A 22384-nucleotide genomic window follows, 5' to 3' on the forward strand; every position below is an offset into this window, starting at 1 on the left:
ATCAGCCAATTTGAAAAATTAATTCACAGCATGTATTTTGGGAAACAGTCTTGGGACATCTTATAAACAACAGGTGACATTTCACTTGCTGCATTTTTAAAAGTACAGATGCTGAGAGGTTGAATTAATATAAACATATAAACATCTATAACTTTTCTAATCAGATCTGTCAGATATTTGCAATCTTCTGTCATAAAATCTTGAAACAGAAACTAGTCAGCCTTTAGTTTTAAATTGAATGGATCAGGTTTGCCAATTTTTCTTTAATCTTATAATGCAATCGGATATATTATTAATACCAAAACATTTTTACATTACACCCTTCATCCTTACACATCTTCAAAAGCCTTGCAAGGCCTCTCTGGTTCTGTGCAATTCTTCCTTCAGTCATAATGCTGCCCATTTCAGGAGAGAAAAGCAGAACTTACTTGAGTATTGACAGCAGAAGTACCACAACAGTTCTTCAGAGAGGATGCAACTCCTAACACAGTCTCAGGTTAGAGCTACAGCAACAAATGTCAGGGATACTCTACAGTCATGAAGGAACCAATTACAATCACCTTTTAAATTTTTTCATTGCCAAGTGGATCTGTGGCAACCCATATTCAGCAGTCCCATCTTTTTCTCTAAAACTATCTACATCTCTTAATTTCCAGCAGCCCCATTTCTCCAATCAACCAAATTCCTCCTAGGTTCTTGGTATCATTTACTGACATTAACTGTAACAAAATGTCCCAGATGAGCATGGAGAAGACCAACAATGTTCAACTATCTAGGAGAGGCAGGTCAAACACAGAAAGAAAACTGTGCTAGAAATCCTGACAAGGTTTCAAAGGGAGGCTGATTGTGACCTCCATGCTGAGTATCCCTGAAGGTTGAAAAGTCATTTACACTGGACACACTGTTACAACCTGGATCCTGTAAAACAATTTTATTTCTTTGATCCAAGGTCCATCTGCCTCATAATTGAAATGACAGCTACTTGTGCAGAACTTTACCCTTAACAGGGCTTATCAAACTCCAAACCTACTTATACTCACATGCTGTAAATCAGCTTTCCTTTTTACTGCAGAAAACCAAGAAGATGAAACTGTATCGCTTCATTTACCTGTAGGAACCATTCTGAAAGGAATGCTCAGAAAGGAATCTTTCAAAGACAATTAAGCTTACCAGAAGATGTGGCCTCTCCCTCCATATGATTCCTACTATGGATGGAGACCCAGGACTGATGCTCTGTGATTCTGCATGCTAATGGCCTTTCTCTAATCAGTGGCACCAGCATGTGACTACCAAAGCCAATTAAGTGCTCCTCTGACTTGCACACTTGGACATACACAGAACAGCACTACACTGGCTATGAAAGCAAGTGGGCATTCAGATCTAGGAAAAGGGGGATTCAAGAATTTTATATGAGACTGCAGTAAGAATCTTCTTGGTGGAAACGTTAGCTACCCCAAACAGAAAAGAAAACAAACACAAAAGCCCTACAAATAGCTCTAACTATTTTTATGGCACACACTGATGATGTTCAGCTCTTCAGCAAATATTTTTCAACACTGAAATGCTCATTTGGTGTTTCCAACTGCTTTGCTGAGCACTATGAATTAGAGCTGTAGGGAGATTTGAGTTCCTCTTTTGTGCCTATGCAACCAACACAGAAGATCCTAGAGCCTCTGTGTACAAGAAGCAGCAGCAACAGCTCTTCTCTTAGCAGTGTGTGTTCCAACATACACAACAGCCCTAGGGATTGCAAATCCAAGTACAGGTGAGCTGCCCATACCTGGGCAGCAAGGCAGACGTTTGCTATTGTGGCTGTAAATGCTGGCTTCATGCAAAGCCAAATTCTTGCAGTGGTTGCACTCAGAAACTCTGGGGAAACAACTGCCGAGCAGCTGGCAGAGGAGTTATTTTCAAAATATGCTGAGGATTGCATCCATTTCCTAAATTAGAAGAGGGTGGAATACAAAGATATACTCTATAAGTCTTCAATTTTTTACTTACCTATAGGTATAAAATCCAGAATCCCAAGCAACAAAGTCCTTTATCAAACAGTGGCTCAGACTAGAAACTATGTTTCTTTGTTGTTTTTTACTTTATAAAAAATCAATTAGCCCAAACCTACAACTGCTTAAGGGCCCCTCAGTTACTCTGCCCCTTTAAAAAACTCAGGTGGGGACAAGTCTGATAAGAATAGGATCCTTTCACCAGTTATGGCCACATTTGTTTGGTGATTTTTTCCCTCCATTTTTATTTCCATGGCTTTCAAGGCAAGAAACACTACTGCCTTCATGTCTCAGGCCCACCACTGCAGCACCTACACCTCCTCAGCTTCTGAACTTTCAAAACGTAACTCTGCAGAGAAACTTTCTCTAAAAGAGATGTAATATCATGCAGAAAGAAGAAGGAAGGAAAAGCCTGCACATTTGAAATGTGCTGTTTGCAGAGTCCCAGCTGGCCAGTTTCCCAGGCAGTACCTTCCTGGCATCGCAGTAGCGCAGCCCGAAGGAGTGGAACTGCGGGAAGAAGCTCGGCTGCACAGCGGCGATCTGCGTGTAGAGCTCCGCGGGCCGCGACACCGCCGGCGTTCCCGAAAGCAGGATCACTCTCTTGGCAGCCTGGGAAAACCAAGCAGGGCATCATTACCATGCAGCTTACAACAGAGCACAACTTAGAGTCACCATAACCCTGAAAAAAATCCCAGACCCCTGTTTCAACTACCCTAAATGGAAAAGTGCTTCACCTTCACAGGTGCTTTCAGCTATCGCTGCCTCAAGACATTCCAACCCAGTACTTCACACTTCCAGGGAGCAGGACAAGCCACACAGTTTCTTAATACCCATCCACATGCTCTAAGAGAAGGATGCATCCATTTTTACTACAGTACTTTCTGAATCAGCATTTACCCACTAGACACATCTTATGCCTGGCTCAACTTTTCATTTGGCATCAGCTCTCACAGGAAAATTACACACCCTTGCAGGTACCCCACCTCCAAAAAAAAATTCTCTCAAAATAAACCTGCCACAGCAAGCCACAAGCAGAATGCCTTTCTCACAAAAGCAGAAGAGATACAAGAAAGAATGATTTTTTTCTTACTTCTTTGTTAATTAAAAAAAATTATACTAGCAAGGAGAAAAAAATGAAGCTCTCTGAAGCAGGGCCAGAAGAAGATCTGACAGCCAATGGTGAGTGCAGGCACATCTGGCTGGATGCTAGAACATGAGAGAATAAATACAAATCATGTAAGAAGATTGTAAAATGTGTTGTAGGGGAGACAAGAAGAGGACAGAAAGCCTGAATTTAAAGCAGGTGCTCCCAAGAAGAAGAGGCAAAAATTACACTTTAAAGTCTCCAAGATACACTTCTACCTTCGTACTGCCACTATTACCTAATTCTATTGTTAGATAAAAGCTACACATTTCTGCTGCTGTAAATTCACATACTGTAGTTAAATTACTTGTGCCTTGCAATTTCCTACATGGTTTAATGCAGGTTCATTAAAATAACAAAGAGATTGTTGAGTGACATCTGTACCAACAGCTCATTCACATTTAAATGAAAAAGAAAATTAAATTCTTTTATCATTTCACTGAGATCAACAAGTCGCCCAGATCTATTCAGCTGTTTCATCCACTTACCAACCAAATCTGGTGGAAAAAGAGTTCCGGAAATTAATTCAAGACTCTATCAGCTATTTATATAAAGGTTGTGATCAAGGTGGGACTTGTCTTCTCCAATAATCCCTATTAAACAGATCAGAGGGAAATGTGATCACCACCAGGATCAGACAACTCCCTGGAACAGTTAAAAAAGCAGAATGGTTACTGAACTAAGTAAGAGGAGAGGTCAAACCTTTGAGCATGTCAGAAGGTGAGAGTTTGCACACCACAGAGGTGCTGATGCTACTCAAAAGAGGAAGGAGTCACAGAGACCAGAGATACCATATCCCATGAGGAAACTGATCAAGCAGAAATTAGGTGCTTTTTAGAAATTAAGGTAACACTAGAGGACAACTGAACAGAACCTAGACAGTATCTGAAACTTAGCAGAAACCTTTGAGGAAGAAACTGACACTATCCTGAGAAATCTGCTAAAAAGCAAGACAAGCAAGTCCCTCAAGTGCAAGAAACCTCCAAATAAAACTTGTTCCTCATGGACCAACTGAAGGCAACTGCCAGAAAAAGGGAAACATGAAGGCATGGGATGACAGACATCTCATGTAAGAAAACTCTGGATCAAGCTAAAGCAAGAACACACTCCAAGCAGACCAGGGACATAATAAATGCAACATAAGCTCAACTGTGTTGAAAGGGTTTGTGCTGTTCAAGGCTCTCGCTTCTCAGAGGTGTGTTCCCCAGGAGCTGCACAAGAAGAGGTTGGAACACTAATTCCCCAGTAGTTAAAACAATTATTCAGGCTCCTTTCCCAGTCTCTAAATAGGTGTCAAAAGAGAGGATGATGAAGTTACAGGTTATTTGAATTCTAAACTTGTTCAGCTGCTGTTTTGCTGTAACTTATTTCTGAACAGAGAGAGTATGCAACCACTGCAAGCTCTTACTAAGGGCTGTGACATGTCTTCTAATTAACCATTTAAAGCAAACTGAAAAGTAAAAAAAAACAATAAAAACAACAAAACCAACCAACCAAATTCCAAAGACACTAACTCTACAAGAGCGGTGAAGAACTTCAGAAATTAATTCCAGAAAATTTCATGGAACATAGGTGGTCTAACTCATTATCCCAAAGGTCCCTTTCAGTTTTAAAACCTGTGACAGATGGAGCTCAAGAAAGAACAGAAGGAAAAAAAACCCCTAGGACGACAAATTTCCAAGTGTTGAAGGCTGACTTAAATTCTGGATGAAAGAAATGGCTTTGATTCCCATTTCTTTTTCTAGTGGCAACTCATCTTGAATAGATGCCAATAAAGATTTGCTCCTGCAGAGAAGTCTCTACTGATCACTGCTTAATTCTTGTTTCCTGCTGAACCTTCTGTGCTGCCAAGAGTGAGCACGCAGCCTCTTTCTTCAAAGGTCTGTAACAATAATATGGAACAACGCCACAGAAAATAAGATTGCAGGGGCCAGGAAGGACTTTCTAGCAAAATCAGGTCTTGTAATCAATCAATACATATTTCCACACAGATGAACTAACATTAGCTGCTCAGTTGCATTTAGGCATGAAGTTCACAGAACTGGTGGAGACCTGGTCTGCAGTTCTCATTTACTAAGTAGCCTAAGACAAATGTGGCTTTGTAGCATTACATAATACACCAGCAAGAATTAATTCCACAGCTGTGAAAACATTTACAAAGTCACTTCTGAAAGTCAAAGAATAATTTATGAAATGATGGCACTTACTCTAGAGGTCAAGACCCAGCAAGCATCGATTCAAAGGGGAGTAGGCAAGGCAGAGGGATTATGTGACAGACAAATAATTGAACACACGAAGAGCCTCATTAACATACAATGACTGTCTCTGTGTTAAATGGATTTCCCAGCAGGAGCTATGCCATATGCTATCAGACTGACATACTTTTTAAAGTAAGTGTGGCTGGTTCTGGCTGTACATTTACTCGTGTCCCCAGTTTTTGCTTACTGTGTCATTTTAAACTGCATAGCTTAAGAATAACTTATCCTGCAAAATGAAAAATCTGAGAAGGACCATAATAAAATAATCACCTGATGAAACAGAAGATGTGGTAAAGGCGAAGAGTAGCAGCTGCTTTCAGGAGTCTGTTTCTCTACTTGGGCAAGAGATTGGGCTCCACATTCCATAAGATGAAATTATTCCAAAAAATATAAATACTTTTCTCTATTGTTAACCGACATCTAGACAGACAATGTGTGTCAAACAGCAGTGATAAGCTATAACTGAAGCAAATTAAACTGCCTTCCTATTCCAAGAAGGAAAAAACATTGGAAGGTAAGAGCAGATCTGAAGATGAAGCCCTGAGGGCCCACAGCTTCTTCAGTTTCAAGATGAAGTTTCTTCTCTCAGCAGATGACAATAAGGAAAGGTTTTTTTACGTAATCCACACAGATTTGTAACACCTAAAGACAGCCGCTGTTTATTTCCTGACAGAAATATAAATTTTTGTGTTCCCACCTCACCTTCTACCTTCAGCATGGACCTGTTTCTCTCCACTATTTTGAAGTTGCTCTATGGCAACAAGCATAAAAGGTTTCTATTCCAGCCACACAGTGTATTTGGACTCCCATAACAAAACCAAAGACCTTTAACCCTGCAAACATCAGGATGTGTATCAGACTATTAACTGGAACAGCAACTCAATGGGAACAATCAAATTAGTAATATTATCCATGTGTTGGAGTGCAATGCTCATAGAGACCACAAAGAGTATAAGAACATTTAATGCCACTGGAATTTCTGATTAGATAGTACCTTTTATTTATCAGATTTCAGTGCAGTTCTTCGCTACTTATTGTCATGTTTCCAAAAAACTCATCCATTTTCCACTGGGACCTTCCCTAGTTTCCATGCCTTGCAGTATTCCATGCAATTACAGAAAAATAAAGACCATGCAGCATCTTGGCTGGCTAAAATAAGTAGAATCCTTTCCACTCTGGTACCCAAGAGATCCCACTACACATCAGTGAAAAACTTTTGGTTTGTGTTTCTTCTCCATCCACATCCCTGAGGCTTTGCTGGTTTAAGGATATTGGTGTTATGTATACTCCCTCTCCTACGTTTATGTCTCCGAGCCAGTCGAACCTTAGAAGAAAAAAACAAAATGCTTACAAGTATAACACTATTGACTCTCTCTGCCTCTGAGGGAAGCAGATCCAGGGCAGAGGTGATGGGAAAAACCAGTATTGTCAGTATGCCTAGGAGAACTTATTCCCAAACACAAGACTACAGAAAAAAACAGCAAGAGGACAAGTAGGTCCTATTACCAATTGACACAGCTTTGAGCTAGGGGGAAGGACATGCCAGGCCTAACAAGGCCTTTTGGTGACTCAGCTACAGCCCAACAGTATGAAGCTCTTCTCACTTTGATGTGCATGGTAACAAGACAAAAAGACCACTTTGAACACAGCAACCTCCAGCCCCTGAGTACAGCGAGAGCTGCTACAGCTGGGGACAAACCTCAGGCAGCCGCCAGCACAGACCTGCTGGTGTGAAAGCTGGCTGACTTTGAAAGCAGCATTTTTGCCACATGACCAAACATCAAAGGACTGCTTTCTACTACAGCTTTCAATCCATCCTTCTCCATAATTCTGCAGGGATGCACACAGACTGTGTGCAAACTCTACCACCTCCTTTCACTTAGGCAGACAGAGCATTCTCCCTCACGTACAAGTCTGCACACCCACAACTTTGCACATCCACTGCAACATGAAGGGAATAAGATATATGGCCTAAACATCTTGCTCCTGCTATTTCACTCTATCTTACTTTTCATGCAATTATAAGTTCCTCTCAAAGTTCTGTCCACTAACAGTAAATTTAGTCTGTATATAACATGTCTATATAGATTTACTCTAAACTGATAACAACCTGGGGTAAGCCATGAGGCAGTGAGCACAGCCACTGCATACATCCAGCCATTACAAAATTTCTTACTCTGTCTCAAGTAAAACTTTTCTGAATCTCTGTCAAGGTAGCAGCTAAGTATATCAGAAAAGATACTCAGTGCTGCAGACACAAAATTTGCGGCATTTCTTAGTATTAAAAAGATGTCTAAAAATCCCCAATGGGCAAGCTTAGGTGACGTGTTTAATACATGGCTTTGCTTGACAATTCCATACTATACTTGCCTTGCAATATATACAAGAGAGCAGGAAAAGATTAATTATGTCTGACTGGCTAAAAACGCCACTTCATTTTGAAAACCTGTCAATATCAGACATAAAAACTAAAATAAGGCTTTAAATGCTATAACAATGAGATAAAGATTTGAGAGGTGGAGATTCAGTTTGGCCATCTAACAAGACAAATTAGAAACTAATATCCAAGGTATGTCATCTTTATTATCAAGGTGCCAATTTAATCCAACTATTGTGCAGTTCTGTATAAACACTTGCAACTTATGTATTTCATTTATTATTCAAATGGAGAAATCAAAAGTGCAGATTCTATCAAGACAGAAAGAATTAATTAAGTATGGATAGAACTGACAAACATTTCTGTCTCCAAAACATTTTAACTTAGATCTGTCCAGTGTCATTATGGACTCATAAATCTTTGTAGCATGTAAGGACCAAAGATCACATTTCCTGCACACTGTAACCTTAAGGTAGGGACTGGGGTACTAGAAGCAGTTTACCTCTCAAGGACTTGCCCACACTTACACCTTTTTCTGGTCTCTTCTAAGAGCCCTACTGGTGCTCAAATCCTTTTAACACAAAAAAGGCAAGAACAAGAATATTATCCTCAGCAGCATGGTTAGCCACACCTCTTATTCAGTAATTTCAAGGTATCATGTAAAATAATGAAAATACTCCCATTTCTATCCCACTGGCTACTTACTGTAAGTATCACATAGTATAGTTGTTAGATTCAGTATTTAAGTGATGAAAGCTCCTAATATTATGCAGTTCTTTCAAAAACAAAAATATTGGCGTGATGTGTTGTGGCAGAAGTGACCACAGCATCACTCACTAGGAGCTGAAGACACAGCTGCCAAAGGGGATAGTTTTAGAGCAAAATGCTTATGTTGGAAAGTAAGGAGAGAAAAACGGCTATTACAGCAAATACTTCTGAAATTTTAGTCAGCAACCAGGCAAACAGAATTTACCTGAACATCTAACACAAAACATCTGGTACTGCATGATCATTGCAGGTGAGATAATGCACAATATGAATATGAAACTCTTAATGCTTTCAGAAGACTGAAATTCAGTTTCAGAAGCATCAGCTCTCAATTCTTTAAGCCCAGTGATGTGACAGCATAAAACTGTAAATTCTCAGGAAGTGCATACAGGCAATTAACCTCTGCCTAACAGCTACCATCTTTCACTCTCATATCTTTTAGCCAGCAAATAATTTTGACAAGCTGATCCTTACAAAGCTTCAAGTCATAAAGGATGTGGCTGTTTTTTGAGCATTTTGCTCAAAATGAGGGCAAATTTGTTATTTTCCACGATTTACAGACACACACCCTAATTACTGTATTTCAAACTGCTCACAGAATTGAACCTCCTACTTAAGCTTCCAAACATTAAAAGCCTGAAGTGATTTGAAAACCAAGAGAAGACACGAGTCAGGCCTTTAAGGAGAAAAACCAAGTTATTCAAGGACAACCATCTTCAGCATGCCATTAAGAATCTTGCATATTAAAGGTGGTTGCTGTAAAGCCATCACAGATCAGATCTTCTCTATATACATACTGTTGGTTAATTGCTGAAGAGGAACTGCATCTACCTTCTTCCAATGTACAGACCTTGCAGTGTCTAGAAACTACCCATAACTTTAATCTGTATCTGTTAGAGGCTACCAGGGTGAGTTTGATTCTTTGATCCCAGGACAACAGGCAAACATGAAAATTTACATTTCTCCTGTATCTTATAATTGACTACTGCCTGCCTTCTGTAGACCACCTGTCCCACTGACCTCGCATTCTGTCATTTCCCTGTTGCTCTGTACATGTAACCAGCAGGAATGCTCCTATGCCCCAGCCACACAAATACACTGGAAGGCTGCAGTAAACCAGGGAAGGGCCCCAGGCAATGCCATTCTGACATGCAGCAGCAATTTGTGTGCCGAGAAGTAACTGATAATGATTATTCTCATTTAACAAGCTATTTTGACACCACCATATTCTGTCTACTCTCCCTGAACACATTCAGTAAGTTCTGACATTCCCTTTTCCCTGTCATGACAGAACTCATCAGTGGCAGTATCACAATTACATCAAGCTTCTGAAGTTGTTTTGTTAGGTTTTACCATCTAATATTTGTATGGAAACAAGTGGTAAAGCCAAATTTCAGTCTTGGATCTACACTATTACCTGGGTTTCCCCTTACACACCAAAAGAGTTCAGCTGCTGGCTCCTAAACCTTGTAAGTGGAGCTACACTGCCCCACGAGCCTGAGGTTAGCAGTCAAAGCTTTGGCACCCAGCACACACACCTTGAGTAGAGGCATGGCAGCTTGGCAGCGTGCAGTTTTTGTGTTCTTCAGGAAATGAGATTCATCCTGAAACAAAACAAGCATGAAAGCAAAGTCAGTTCAGATGCATAGTCAAAATGCAGGTTACAGAACAAATTCCCAGCATTCTCAGCTATCCAGTATTACAGGCCTTTCATTCAGGATATTTCAGGCATTGGGATAGTCACATCGAATTCTAAACAAAAAGACAGGATGCAGAGTAGCAGGCTTCCTGCACTCAAACCTGCAGCTGCAAGCAAACAGAACAAAAATCAAACCTTGCAGGCATGAATCATAAATGAACACAAAAAAAACCCAAAAAAAACCCCTGAGCACAGGGAGCTGGAGAGAGAAGGAGAAAGAGGAATATTATTTCCATAACTGATATTCATTTGCCCCTCTGTATCTTTTAAATGCAGAAAACATAGGAGGCCTATACAGTGCCAGTTCCCTTAATAATGGGTTAATGCAAATGATAAGGAAAAAAAGAAATCTAATTAAGATCCAACTGTTCTGCTGATAGGGCTCACCAGGTGGGTAATAGCCTCCTACTTCAGACATCACCCTCAAATGGGCTTCACTTCTACTGCTATAGTAAGGCAGAATTTAAAGCACAAAAAGCAGCTGGCATACTCCAAGGGTATATTCTCATCTTTCCATGTGTGTAGAAAAAAGCAGGCAAAGCCAATGTCACTGCTTAGCCTCTCAGACACAGCCTTCTCCCTCCTAAATAACAAATAAGCTACATTAATTTTCCCAGCCACCAAAAGAACAGCAGAAGAAAAAACAGGAAAGCTCAGCACGCAGTAGGACTACTATCACCTGTAAAAACCTACCAAGGGTCCAAATTTGAACATATAAACACACAGAAAGAATATATGCCAGTTCAGGGCTGGTTAAAAGTTCCAAGGCAGTAGCCTTGAGCCTACAAAAATAATAATCTGCATTTCCACCTTGACAGAATGTTTAGTCAGTGTGTGTAGGAGACAAAATATAAAAATGAAAAAGATCAATTCCCCTATGAGTAGCTTGGTCTCCAAAGAACTCCATCTATTACCACATTCCCATCTGATGCTGAGAAACAGAAAGATTACTATGTTCCAGTTGTCATGATCTTTGGGCAGGCGTGTGTGTGCTGAAAACTAGACTGAGAACATCAAATACTCATAGCAAGCTATATATACACTTTTGCTCTCTATTGATCCAAGCTGGATTTGAAACACTAGATTATTTGAATCTGAAAATCCAGAAAAAATGCCATTTACTATGGCTCTGTAAAAAGATAAAAACTGGAATTTGAAGTAATTTACGAAAGAAACTATACAAATGATCAAAGAAGGCTTAATGCAGATTGTCAGTGAACACAAGCTAAGGGAGATTTTTTTGATGCTTTACCCACATACTTGATGTTGAAAGGTTATCTGGTTTACTGGATAAACACTAACACCACCCTGAAGTCCAAGAGTTAAGAAGATACAATTCCATGACTACTGTATTGACACACCACATTAAACACTTCTCTCTCCAGCAGAGGACATGACCAAGCACAATGAAATCAGAGAGGCACCATAACCAGTAAAAGTGAAAACACAGCCTTAGGAGTCACAAAGGAATTAAACTCTACTAGTTATTTCAAAAGGTTTCAGAGAAACCTCATGCTTGTACTCATGAACACAGCTGTGATCACAGCCACAATTACAGGATACTTTCAGTCCTAAATAAGGCCCACTTCACACTTCTTTGCTGTACAAAGGCTACCCCATTTGCAGCATACAATTAACTTGAAGATTTTAATGTACCACTTACAACAATAACTACTTGGAATGTGCTCTTAAGTTGCTTGTCCATCCTGCTGAGGAGATCAAAACTGATGATGTTGATCAAGCTTCCTGTTAGGTTGTCTTTCCCAGTGACTATCACATTGGTGCTTTCTGGACTCAAGGATGGAAGCCATCTGTGAAATGCCTGGAGGAAGAGTAAAGAAATTAATTGCATTCTGGTGCTCATCTTCTTTGTCAAGATCCCAAAGCACTACACAGAACATCCTCATGCATACTTAGAACACGGACCCACCCCATCCACCATCAGACAGCACAGTAAGGGTAAGCAGCCTTCCCATGGCAACCTCCCTGGTAATGGGAACATCAAGAACAAAACTCAGGCTATAAGGCAACATCTACTTTACATAGCAAGGAAAGCTCAAACCCTGTTCCTTCTTACTGGGGAAAAAAACCCCAAACAACCAACAAACAAAAGAAAAACACATTACCAACCCCAGTAATACACCAAAAACCCAAACAAAAATCTGATCTTTAGTGGAAGTGTGCATAACCTCCTGAGAAAGGCACCTGCTATGCTCAGAGCCAGAGAATACTGTGACCACTGCTTACAGGGAAATTTAGTTTTCCCACTCGACAGGAAACCTATAGTTGTGAAACACAGATTTCTAAGCAGTAAACATCTATGACTATAGCAATGTTTACTCCATGGTGAGGGTGAAGTACAACTCATCCAAATGAACAAAACTCTTCCACTACCTCCTCTTCTTAAAATGTCCACCAAAAAAAAACCCCAAAACCGAAAAAACAAAACCAAATTAAAAGATCAAGTTGACAACACACCAGCTGCTCTATGACAGCAGCTGAAATTCATGTGGTAATTGTCATTCAATCAACCTCTTGAAATGCTCCACACACCAGAGCAAGATATCCTCCCCCAAGCCCATCTGTTAGCCAGACCACCCACCATTTCCCTTGTAATTCTGTCCCCAGTGACACCAAGCTCTCTGCAACATTTGAGTTCTGCTGATGTTGCTCTGCAGAAAACTGTCTGGGCCCATCAGGATCTGGTCCCTACAGAAATGTAACCAAGTGGTGATGAGAAATGGCATCTCTGTCTCTAGGAGCTTTGCCTGTTGAAATCCCCCAACCACAATCATTCCTCTCCACTGTTCAGCAACCTCATCAGCAGGAGGAGCAGTTAAAATGTGAGCTTCTCACATTTCTCAGTATGTGAGAAAGTAACAATGAACTATCCTTCTCCACTTACTGAAAGCACCACCAAGTAAGTGAACGTGCAGGCAAGGTTAGATACCCCCCAAAAAGTATGTACTCAACACCACATCAGAACTTAACACAAAGGTAGCAGCAAAAGGGAAATATCTGGAAACTCCTACTCTACTGCCCTCTCCTTTTAGGCATGTGACCAATTTACCATAAAACTGATCCTGAATTTTTCACTGGGTGCTGACCTTAGTCCACAAGAAGTTTTATGAAACTAGCCTGTCAATTATTTAAGTTTCAATGCTGAACTCTAAATGCACATGAGTGCAAAACTTCAGACCCAAGAGTACCTTGCTCCTTCACACCAGCTTCACATGGAACCTTGACTATAAAGTCACTCAGTGGCCTGAACAGAGAAAGCCAAAATGCAACACTGATATCACTAAGATGAAGAAAATTTCTGCTGATTTGGTTCCAGAAACACCACAAAAGCTTGTACCACTACAGCAAAACACATCTGTACAAGAATGAACTGAGTACATTACAGACTATAATAAATTTCACCTACTGAATTTCTGTGACACGTTTTTCTTACATCTGCATCCATCACATACTCAAAAATCAAACAGACCCCTAAAGCAAGTGTCCTAACGAAAAATCTCCCACAAGAGCCTCCTGGGCAGCTGGGAGTAGGGGAAAGAAGAAATCAAGCACTCAAATTTACAAAAAAAACCAAAACAACCAGACAGAAATGCTTCATATTTCTTAAATTTCCTGAAGCAGAATGTAGAAGTTTATTTGCAGTTGCCCAATACTTCAGGAAACCTAGGCCCAAACTGTTCCTGGTAGATATCCCACAGAAGTGATGGATTCAGGTTAGGTGTTGCCCCACAGGTCTATAGACCTTGAGATTTCAAGTATGATGAGCATCACTCTCTTTCTCAGTAAACAACTTTATCATCTTCTTTTCACCCTGCATTTTGTTGCACTACTGGATAATAAAACACACACCAAGATGCTCTAACAACCTGGTTATAGCATAAAATCAGTAAATCCAAATCGATACTTTTCTCATCAATGCCATATTCCACGAAAAGTTAAACTCCCACCTCCTTCTCTGGAAAGAATTCACTGATCTAAAAGCTCTGGCTCACCTTTTTCTCCCACAGTGATCATTTCACTAGCCTATGGCAACCCAACAGCCTCAGTGCACAAACCGTGGCAGTGATTTATTTCAAGACACATTTGTCAACCACACAAGCTTTCGTGGGCTTTGACCAACATTAATAAAGGACTCAGAGAAGTCATCAGCATACACTGGACAGGCCAAAAGACATATTATGACAGACAATGATGATTATAATGGGGCTGTTTGAACAGAATGGAGAATCCCAGCATCTGGGACTCTGTTCCAGCCAAGGAACTGGCAAATACTGCTGTGATGGGCTCAAATACAAGACAATTGCTTAAATGTAACTATTATCTTTGACACTGATGAGTAAAATGCCCACTTGGAGCCAAGTGACTTGCAGAAAAAAAGTTAACAGAAGGTCAGAGGACGCACTTTCTCTAGCAGCCCCTTTTCCCAACAGATCAGCTGGACTACAAAAAGAAAATCAGCCAATGAAAAAAAAATAGGCACGTACCATACAGTCAATGCCAAGCATTTTCCCACCATCAAGTTTCTAAATCAGTACAATTTTTTGTTTCTTTGCCTTAGTACATTTAGAAATTTAACTTTTGCAAAGCACAACACAGTCTAACCCACTGACCCCATGCACATGGCCAAGCTCACAGTACCTCTGCCCACGTAAACCTCACAGAAGAAGGAGTGACCACCAGCAAGGGCCACTCCTGCTGGTAGTAGGCAGCAATGCAGATGGCCTGGATGGTCTTGCCCAGGCCCATGTCATCCGCGAGGAGCAAACGCCCGTTCCTGGAGATTGCAAAACTGGGGAGAACAGAGAGGGAAAGAAGAGTGAAGAAATGGGTTACTATCTGGCAAACAAGATGAGCACAAGTCATAACTGAGCCTCTGATGTGGAAAAACCTGGAAGTGATCTGGGTTTTTCAGCAAACCTGGATTTTCTCCCTTAGTCTTCATACAAGCAAGCGACTCCCACAAATCTCTCAAAGCCTGGAAACTCCTGAACAGAGTGGTTCAGCTCAGTTCTTAGAGATTTTGATTTCATATGAGAAGTAGTCTCAAGACCTTACAATTATTTAAAGCACATGTTTTCCATGATATTACTCACATTGTGTTCCAGAGTTTATTCTGGCTGAGCTAAGAAATTATTACTAAAAACCGTAGCAATTTAAGACCATTAAGTACAGACTGTCCTGGACTGCATATTGAAATCAACAACTATTGATCACATATGATGGGGACAGGGACATTTAAACTTTTATCTGTACATAGAATTAGTAATTTTAAATGTTTTACGGCTTAGGTCCCATTTCCTGGGCCCTTCCCATGCATATTTAATATTCAAAAAACAACAACAACAGAAGAGATGCACTTGGGAAAAAAACCTTACAAAATAAAAAATCATATGACAATTATGTATATACTGAATCACAAGAGGGAGATCAGAGATGTATCATTTGATCAATTTTTTAGACTAGCAAAATACTACTTTCCACCTGACTCATGATGAATTCTATCCAGAAATAAAACAGATGTGTCACCCCAAAAATAATAAAAATTTTTTAAAAAATCCCAAACAAACCATCCTATACCAAACAATCAAAAGCCCAAAGTGCCAGAGTATAACAGACCTAGACTCTAGAGAAATGCAAAACCCTCCATGGACAAGAAGGCAATCTGGGCACCAATATAAATGACACAATTCTAAACAAGAACTAGTGCATAACAGCATGCAAAAAGGACATACTTCACACCTTCCCGCTGAAAGGGCATGAGGCTTGTAACAATTTTGGAGTCCACTACTGAAAGGTCAGCATCAGGAATGTCTGTCAGTGATGGAGATCTCTGCAGTTGAGCAGCAAAGGTCTTAATTATTGCTTCAGGCAGTGGCTCCACTTCTACAGACACGAGGCTCAGTAACACTTGCACTGCAAAGAACAGAGCAGATTATTATCTGAAGGGACAACATACAACTTCCATCATGGATCTCAGGACACAACCCTCAACCTCGCCAAAAATATAATTTCCTATCCTGAAAGAGCTCACAGAAATCATGGCATCATGCACAGGTGTTAGCCTGGCCTCTTCCTTAAAGTCTATTTCAGAACCACATGATGAATCACATCTCTTCCCCTCTTACTTAGACTTGATTATAAAAAACTGCAACTCTGATGCCATCATTCAGAGACGATTGCTACTAATACAGCTGGAGCTGGATTATTCATGCTGAGGGCAGCTTAGGGCACACTTCACTCAGAAATGAAGTACACATTTGAACAAAAGAGCTCCCGAAGCCTAGAAAGCAGGGGCATCTTTACCTTGACCTTGGGATTCTGTACCTCTGGGGCTTCCACCATGCCAAAACCATCAGAAGTGACCCAGGACAGTCACCTGAAGAATATAATTCATCTTGAATTTTGAAAACTCTCTTCTCCTCCTGTTCCCTGAATTCACACAGCTGGGTTCTGCCTCCACTTTACCACGCTTACTTACCACATTGGGTAAGAAAACAGGAAGCACCTCAAGACTCAGAGAAACACTCTTGTACCACCAGCAGCAGCATTCCAACAGCCATCCTTCAAGACCTACAGCACCTCCCTGCTCAGCTGGTGGCCACTGCTCCTCTCCTGGACAGAGGCAGCTTACAGGCCAGAACAAACTTACAGGCAGCTACTTCAGCTCCACAGTACCAGTGTCCCTTCACCCATGAAGCCTCACAACTTCTCAGTTCAACTAAAGGGATCCCCAGAATCCATTATGCCAAGACCTCAGAGCCTTCACCTTTTCAACCCACACATCATAACAACCAGAGCATCTAGCCAATTTCCTCCTGGGCAACCTTATTTTAGTCCCCTCCAGCAGCCTCTCTATCCCATCCCCCCAAAAATAAAAGGGTTTATTTTTAATCCAACAGTTAAATTCTACACAAATTAACACCAGTTTTAAACATGCAGTGAGCTGTGACCAGAAAAACTTATTTAATAATTTTTGTCCCTATGAAATCAAAGACACCTCTACACTAGGAACACAAATGCAGGTGCACAAATTTTAATTGCAGGAAGCAATTTCCATTTTTTTTTTAGTATCGCTTTGTGTATGAAGTCCAGAAGACAAAAAAAAATCTGCTTGGAAAAATAACTAAAAAAAGAACTCACTATACCAGCAGTAAATGCACTAGAATTCAGTTAGGTATTTTTGTTTCAGTCATCTCCAAGAGGAAAACAGCAGGATGGACCCCTGCCACATAAAGAGCAAAATCAATTCCAAGAAATATACATATGAAAAGATTTCCATTTGTGGTTGGGCAATGACCAAACTTTTTAAACTCTCTGGTTTAATTTATACTTCTTCAATAGCAGGAACTCTCTCCATCCAAAGAACAGCACAAGCTTGTTATTACACTCACAGACTGAGCTGTGTGTTAGCATAATTGCTACAATTTGCTCACTGATAATTCTGTTGCTATTGTTCTGTACATGAGCTGGGAGAGTGATTAAGATATATCTGCCACTAGCATGATTCATCCAACAGACAGTTTTTAGTGAAGTGACCTTTATATAAAGATGACTGAGCAACTAGGCAAAGAGACATTAACCTCTACAAACAGTTCCCAGCTAACAGATCTCTCTGCTGGAAATGGCAACCAGCCTAAAATCTCTTGTTTTAATTTTGATGTAGGCAAATGAACAGGCAACAAAGCAAATGCTGTTCCTCTAAAAGGCACGTGCTGGAATCCTCAAATGCCCTCACAAATTACACTCTGCAAGATTCATGGAATTATTTTCCTTTCCTCAAATCTGTGGGATTCTGAACACCTCACGTAATGTGTACAACTCCCAGCCAGCATGACTGATCCTATGACAGACTAGGAGGTGATGTGTCTGCTCAGGCTGCCTGGCACATGCTACAGGATCAGGCCCTTTGCATGTACAAAAGGCCTTCTGACCAAACTGTGAGTGATCATCAGCACTCACCAAAATCAGGAATGTCAACATCCCAACCCTGCAGTTTCGTAACAGTCTCCTCCAAGACACACTCACTTGTTTTCAAGACCTGGCCTACCTACACAGCCCCACCACATGGCTTTCAGCCCTACAACCATTACTAATGTTATTAAGACATGCATCATAGAAGCAGGCACTTAATTATTAAACACACTCTGGTATCCCATGAAAGCAGGAGCCCATACTGGAGAGCAAGTACTCTGAGAACAGCATTTCAGCTCTGAAACACAATTCCTCAGGATGTGCATAGAGCACCTGGCTCATTATCCTTCCGAAACTTACCCCAACCAAATTCCACAGCCACAAACCCTCACACGAGCACCAAAGCAAACACAGCATGCTGACTGGGATGATAAATATCAGTCACAATCCACAGGACTTGTGTAATGCTGTTCATCTCAAAGCACTCTATTAACTTAATTAAACATAAAAACCCAAGAAGCAGATGTGCTAGAAGCAAGCTGCAGAGACTGGATGATTCTGATTAGAAAAAAAAACCCAAAAAAACAACATACCAAAACACAGGTCTACATTTCAGTTTGGCAAGTCACAGTTTCAGCAGCGTTACACAGATACATAAAGGCAAAAGGCAACAGAGAGAAACTGATGCACAGGAAGTTCTCCTTCACTGGAGAACACAGCTACTCACTTAGTTTGGGGTAATCCTCCAGCAGGAAATTCCACTTTCTGGTGTTCATATCTGCAATAGTTACAACAAACACTGCCATAAGTCTCTTTTAAAAAAAGACTGAATTCTCTGTCCGTTTCAGAAGACCTATTACCTTGATCAAAATTAATTCTCCTCAGTTTACTGTCATGTTAAGCAGTTAATTTTGAGATTTAAAAGTATGACCATACATCTAGAAATGGTGGTATCACCAGAGCAAGCCAAGATTAACTCTCCTAATGAACCCATCTGCCAAGGATTTTGGCAACCACTTTCTCTTCACTGCAAGAAGGGATGATGAATGTGTGCAAAGTTTCTGCTTGTGAACCAACAAACTCTTGACTTCAGTCAGTAAAACAATCACTTTCAGTTGTGCCTCTGTACCCTGTAGTCAAAGTGCTCAGGAGGGTACAGGAGGAAATTCATCAATATCCAAAATGTTACATCAATGCCAGACCTATCTGGCAGGCTTATCCCTGGGTAGTATCTGTGTGCAACATCCAGGGAAAGAAGAATTAATTCAGAGTCAGGTGAAGGCACAATGTGAAGGTGGGGCCCTGCCCAAAGAATTAGAGCTCCAGAATTTCTTCTCCATGCTGTCACTGACCTTCTGACTGTGTATGTCACCTCATCACTGTGTCTCATTTCCCAAATTACAAGTGGAAAAAAAAAAATTATATTTACCATTGAAATCTGAATGCCAACATCAAAAGTGCTCTACAGCTACACTTGCCTTGAAAACACTGGTAAAGCTCCTGGTAAATCAAATCTGGTCAGGCAGTTGCAGCCACTATACACCACAGTAAAGCAGAAGTAAGAGAACATCCAGCTGCATTTGATAATAAAGGCAAGAACTTTGCATGGTCTCCATACTGCTGGCAAATTATCAGCACAATCCATCTCATTTACAATAAATGTAAATGTAACCATGCTGAGATCTCAAATATCACCTCGGCTAACAGGCTGAGGACATGTTCAGCCATAGGATAAAGTGCTGGACATGGATACAACATCAAACTAGAACTACAAGATCTTTCAAAATCTTCAGCAAAGCACATTCTCTTGTGCTCTTTCAGAGGGATGTACTCTCACAACCTCTCTTCTGTAAAGCAAGAATAGCCCCAACAAGGCCATTATTAAAAAGCAGACACAGCAGGAGACTCACCATAATTTCTGGAATCCATCTTTTTGAACACCTCAATCACTTCTGCAGAATACCCAATATCGACCTCAAATCGCTGGCGAGAGATAAGCACACACTTCCCTCTGACAAGGGCTGAAGACTTCTTCCAGTTCTTACACATCTTCAAGAGGGATTTCACATCAACCCTACTGCCAACAAAATGAGAGCCTGATGCCAAGCCAACCACATTTTCTCCTTCCAGCGGTGCCAGAATTACTGATGAAAGTTGATTTGCTGCTTCCACTAGGGAGAATATAGAAAAGAATTAATAACAAAGAACCCACACAAATTTAAAAGGAATGATGATGCCCTGCTTTCATTCACAGGGAGAAAGAACAGAGAAAGCAATGACCTGGAGGAGGAGGATGGGGGATTTTCCACAGAGAAGCAAAGGGAACATGTGACAGTAAATGAACAAGGGCCTGTCCAGCATTGTGATTGTGCTCAGTTCCCAATTGTCAGCAATTCCAAAATGTAGCTCCCTAGGCCAGGGCAAGCAATCTGCAGAAGCACACTTAGCATTAAACTGCACACAGCCTTACAGTGCTTTCACTCAGAAAATCACAGGGACAGGGGCATGATGATCAATAGCATGTGTCTGAAAAGATGGGAAGGTGCTTCTGTAAACAGCAAAGGAGAATGATTTAAAAATATCTGCCTCCTGCCTCATGTCAATGTCTGATAGACAATCCATCCAGGAGGAATGGCGTAGAAAGGAATCTAGTCCAAATTCCTAAATCTCTTGTTACAATTTAAGTTCATTACCCTTTATTCTGTGTCTTACAGTTAGACTTGCACTTCCACCCAGCCATCTGCACTCCTGTGTTACCCATCACCAGCATCACCTCTGACACAATGCCAGGGCATGGAGAGTGGAGGGACACAACATTTTACAGATGTTAGCCTTAGAACAGAGCTATCCACAGAAATAAACATGTCACTTATCCCTGTGTTTCTCTGCCAGTCTAAACCCATGCGCTGCCTTTATTATTACAACTGAACTCCGGTGGTTAAGGAATTTTATATGAATTTATACAAATATTTCTGATACTTTTTACAGCACCAAAGTAGTGGAGTTTGTTCCCAAGCCTCTACCTCACAGATACTACAGTAACACAAAGATTCATGAACATCTCCAGAGTCCATCAGACTCAAAAGCAGGGGACCATTAAGCACACTCTGCCTTCAAGTACTTGTGGAAGGCAAGTTCCCCTCTCTAGAAGATGTTTAGAATAAACCCAGGTGAATCCAGTCCTTTGAGCGCTGAGCTGCACACCATGATCCTCTCTGCTTCTTTTTAAGTAGTCCAGAAAACTGATACACAACAAAAAAAGTACAAACTTTAAGCTCAGTGGTCAAGATGTGAAAATGGAGAAAAAAATTCAGACAATTTCTTCCTAATCAATTAATAAATAAACCATTTGGGTATCATCCAACCTTGTTTTAAAATAAGTGACTTCCTGAATAAATCCAAGTATTTGAGATTTCTACTCCAAATAAAAAGTTTAAGAGTACCCACTGAAAATAATTTTTAAATTAGAGGGATTGGAAAACACCAATTTATACTTTCTCCTCCCAATGCACCAAGGAAAAGATTTCAGATGCTACTGGTTTAGCATTGTATAGCTAGAGGTCACCTCTACAACTAAAACTGAAAGAAACTAGGGTGGAAAAAGGCATATTTTACTCCTTTATTTCAACATTTGTTTCTAGGCTTGCCTGCATGTTAAATTTATAGTACCAGGAAAAAAAAAAAAGGCGATACAGAACCACATTATTCAGAAAAGCTAAATTACAAGTGGGGAACTTTAAAAGTAATTGTTTTACGTTTTCACTCTTACATTTTCAAGGCCATTTTAAGTTAGTTCCCTTTTCTCAGGCTATTTTCCCCAATTTCACAGGCCAGTGTTGGTCACATACTGTCTTCACTTGTAAACAGGAACTTTCCACAGAGTACTCAGGTATTCCATAGCTTTAAAGAAAAATGCTTGATTTCTAAAAACTATTCTCTTTATTTGCAGGCTCCTTGGTACAGAGACTCTGCTCTCATCTGTACTTGATACACTTCAAGCAAGCCAACAGCATTTAAATTATAAATGTGTGGCAACCCACATGGGAAGCTAAAATACCAGCACTCAACTGTGGTTTTTTAAAGTGCTCAACACAGGCCTAATTCTGTTCCCACTGAAATCAATAGTGATTTATCACTCACTTCAATGCAGTGTGCTTCTGAAATGCCTACCTGAAGTGTTTGCCTCTATAATCTCTCAAT

General features: G+C 40.5%; 1 protein-coding gene across 5 annotated transcripts in view; it reads right to left on the bottom strand.

Annotated features, from left to right (window-relative positions):
• Window positions 1-22384, bottom strand: part of SMARCAL1 (SWI/SNF related, matrix associated, actin dependent regulator of chromatin, subfamily a like 1) — a 34126-nt gene that overhangs the window by 8589 nt on the left and 3153 nt on the right. For all 5 annotated transcript variants that reach the window (XM_064434893.1, XM_064434890.1, XM_064434895.1 and 2 more), the window contains exons 4-10: window positions 20095-20355; window positions 18912-18962; window positions 16006-16186; window positions 14912-15062; window positions 11916-12074; window positions 10092-10157; window positions 2475-2615 (exon numbers count right to left, since the gene is read on the bottom strand). In XM_064434893.1, the coding sequence (XP_064290963.1) occupies window positions 2475-2615; window positions 10092-10157; window positions 11916-12074; window positions 14912-15062; window positions 16006-16186; window positions 18912-18962; window positions 20095-20355 (1010 nt within the window). The remainder of the gene's footprint in view (window positions 1-2474; window positions 2616-10091; window positions 10158-11915; window positions 12075-14911; window positions 15063-16005; window positions 16187-18911; window positions 18963-20094; window positions 20356-22384) is intronic.

This window comes from Passer domesticus, chromosome 10 (assembly GCF_036417665.1).
Source record: "Passer domesticus isolate bPasDom1 chromosome 10, bPasDom1.hap1, whole genome shotgun sequence".
NCBI lineage: Eukaryota > Metazoa > Chordata > Aves > Passeriformes > Passeridae > Passer > Passer domesticus.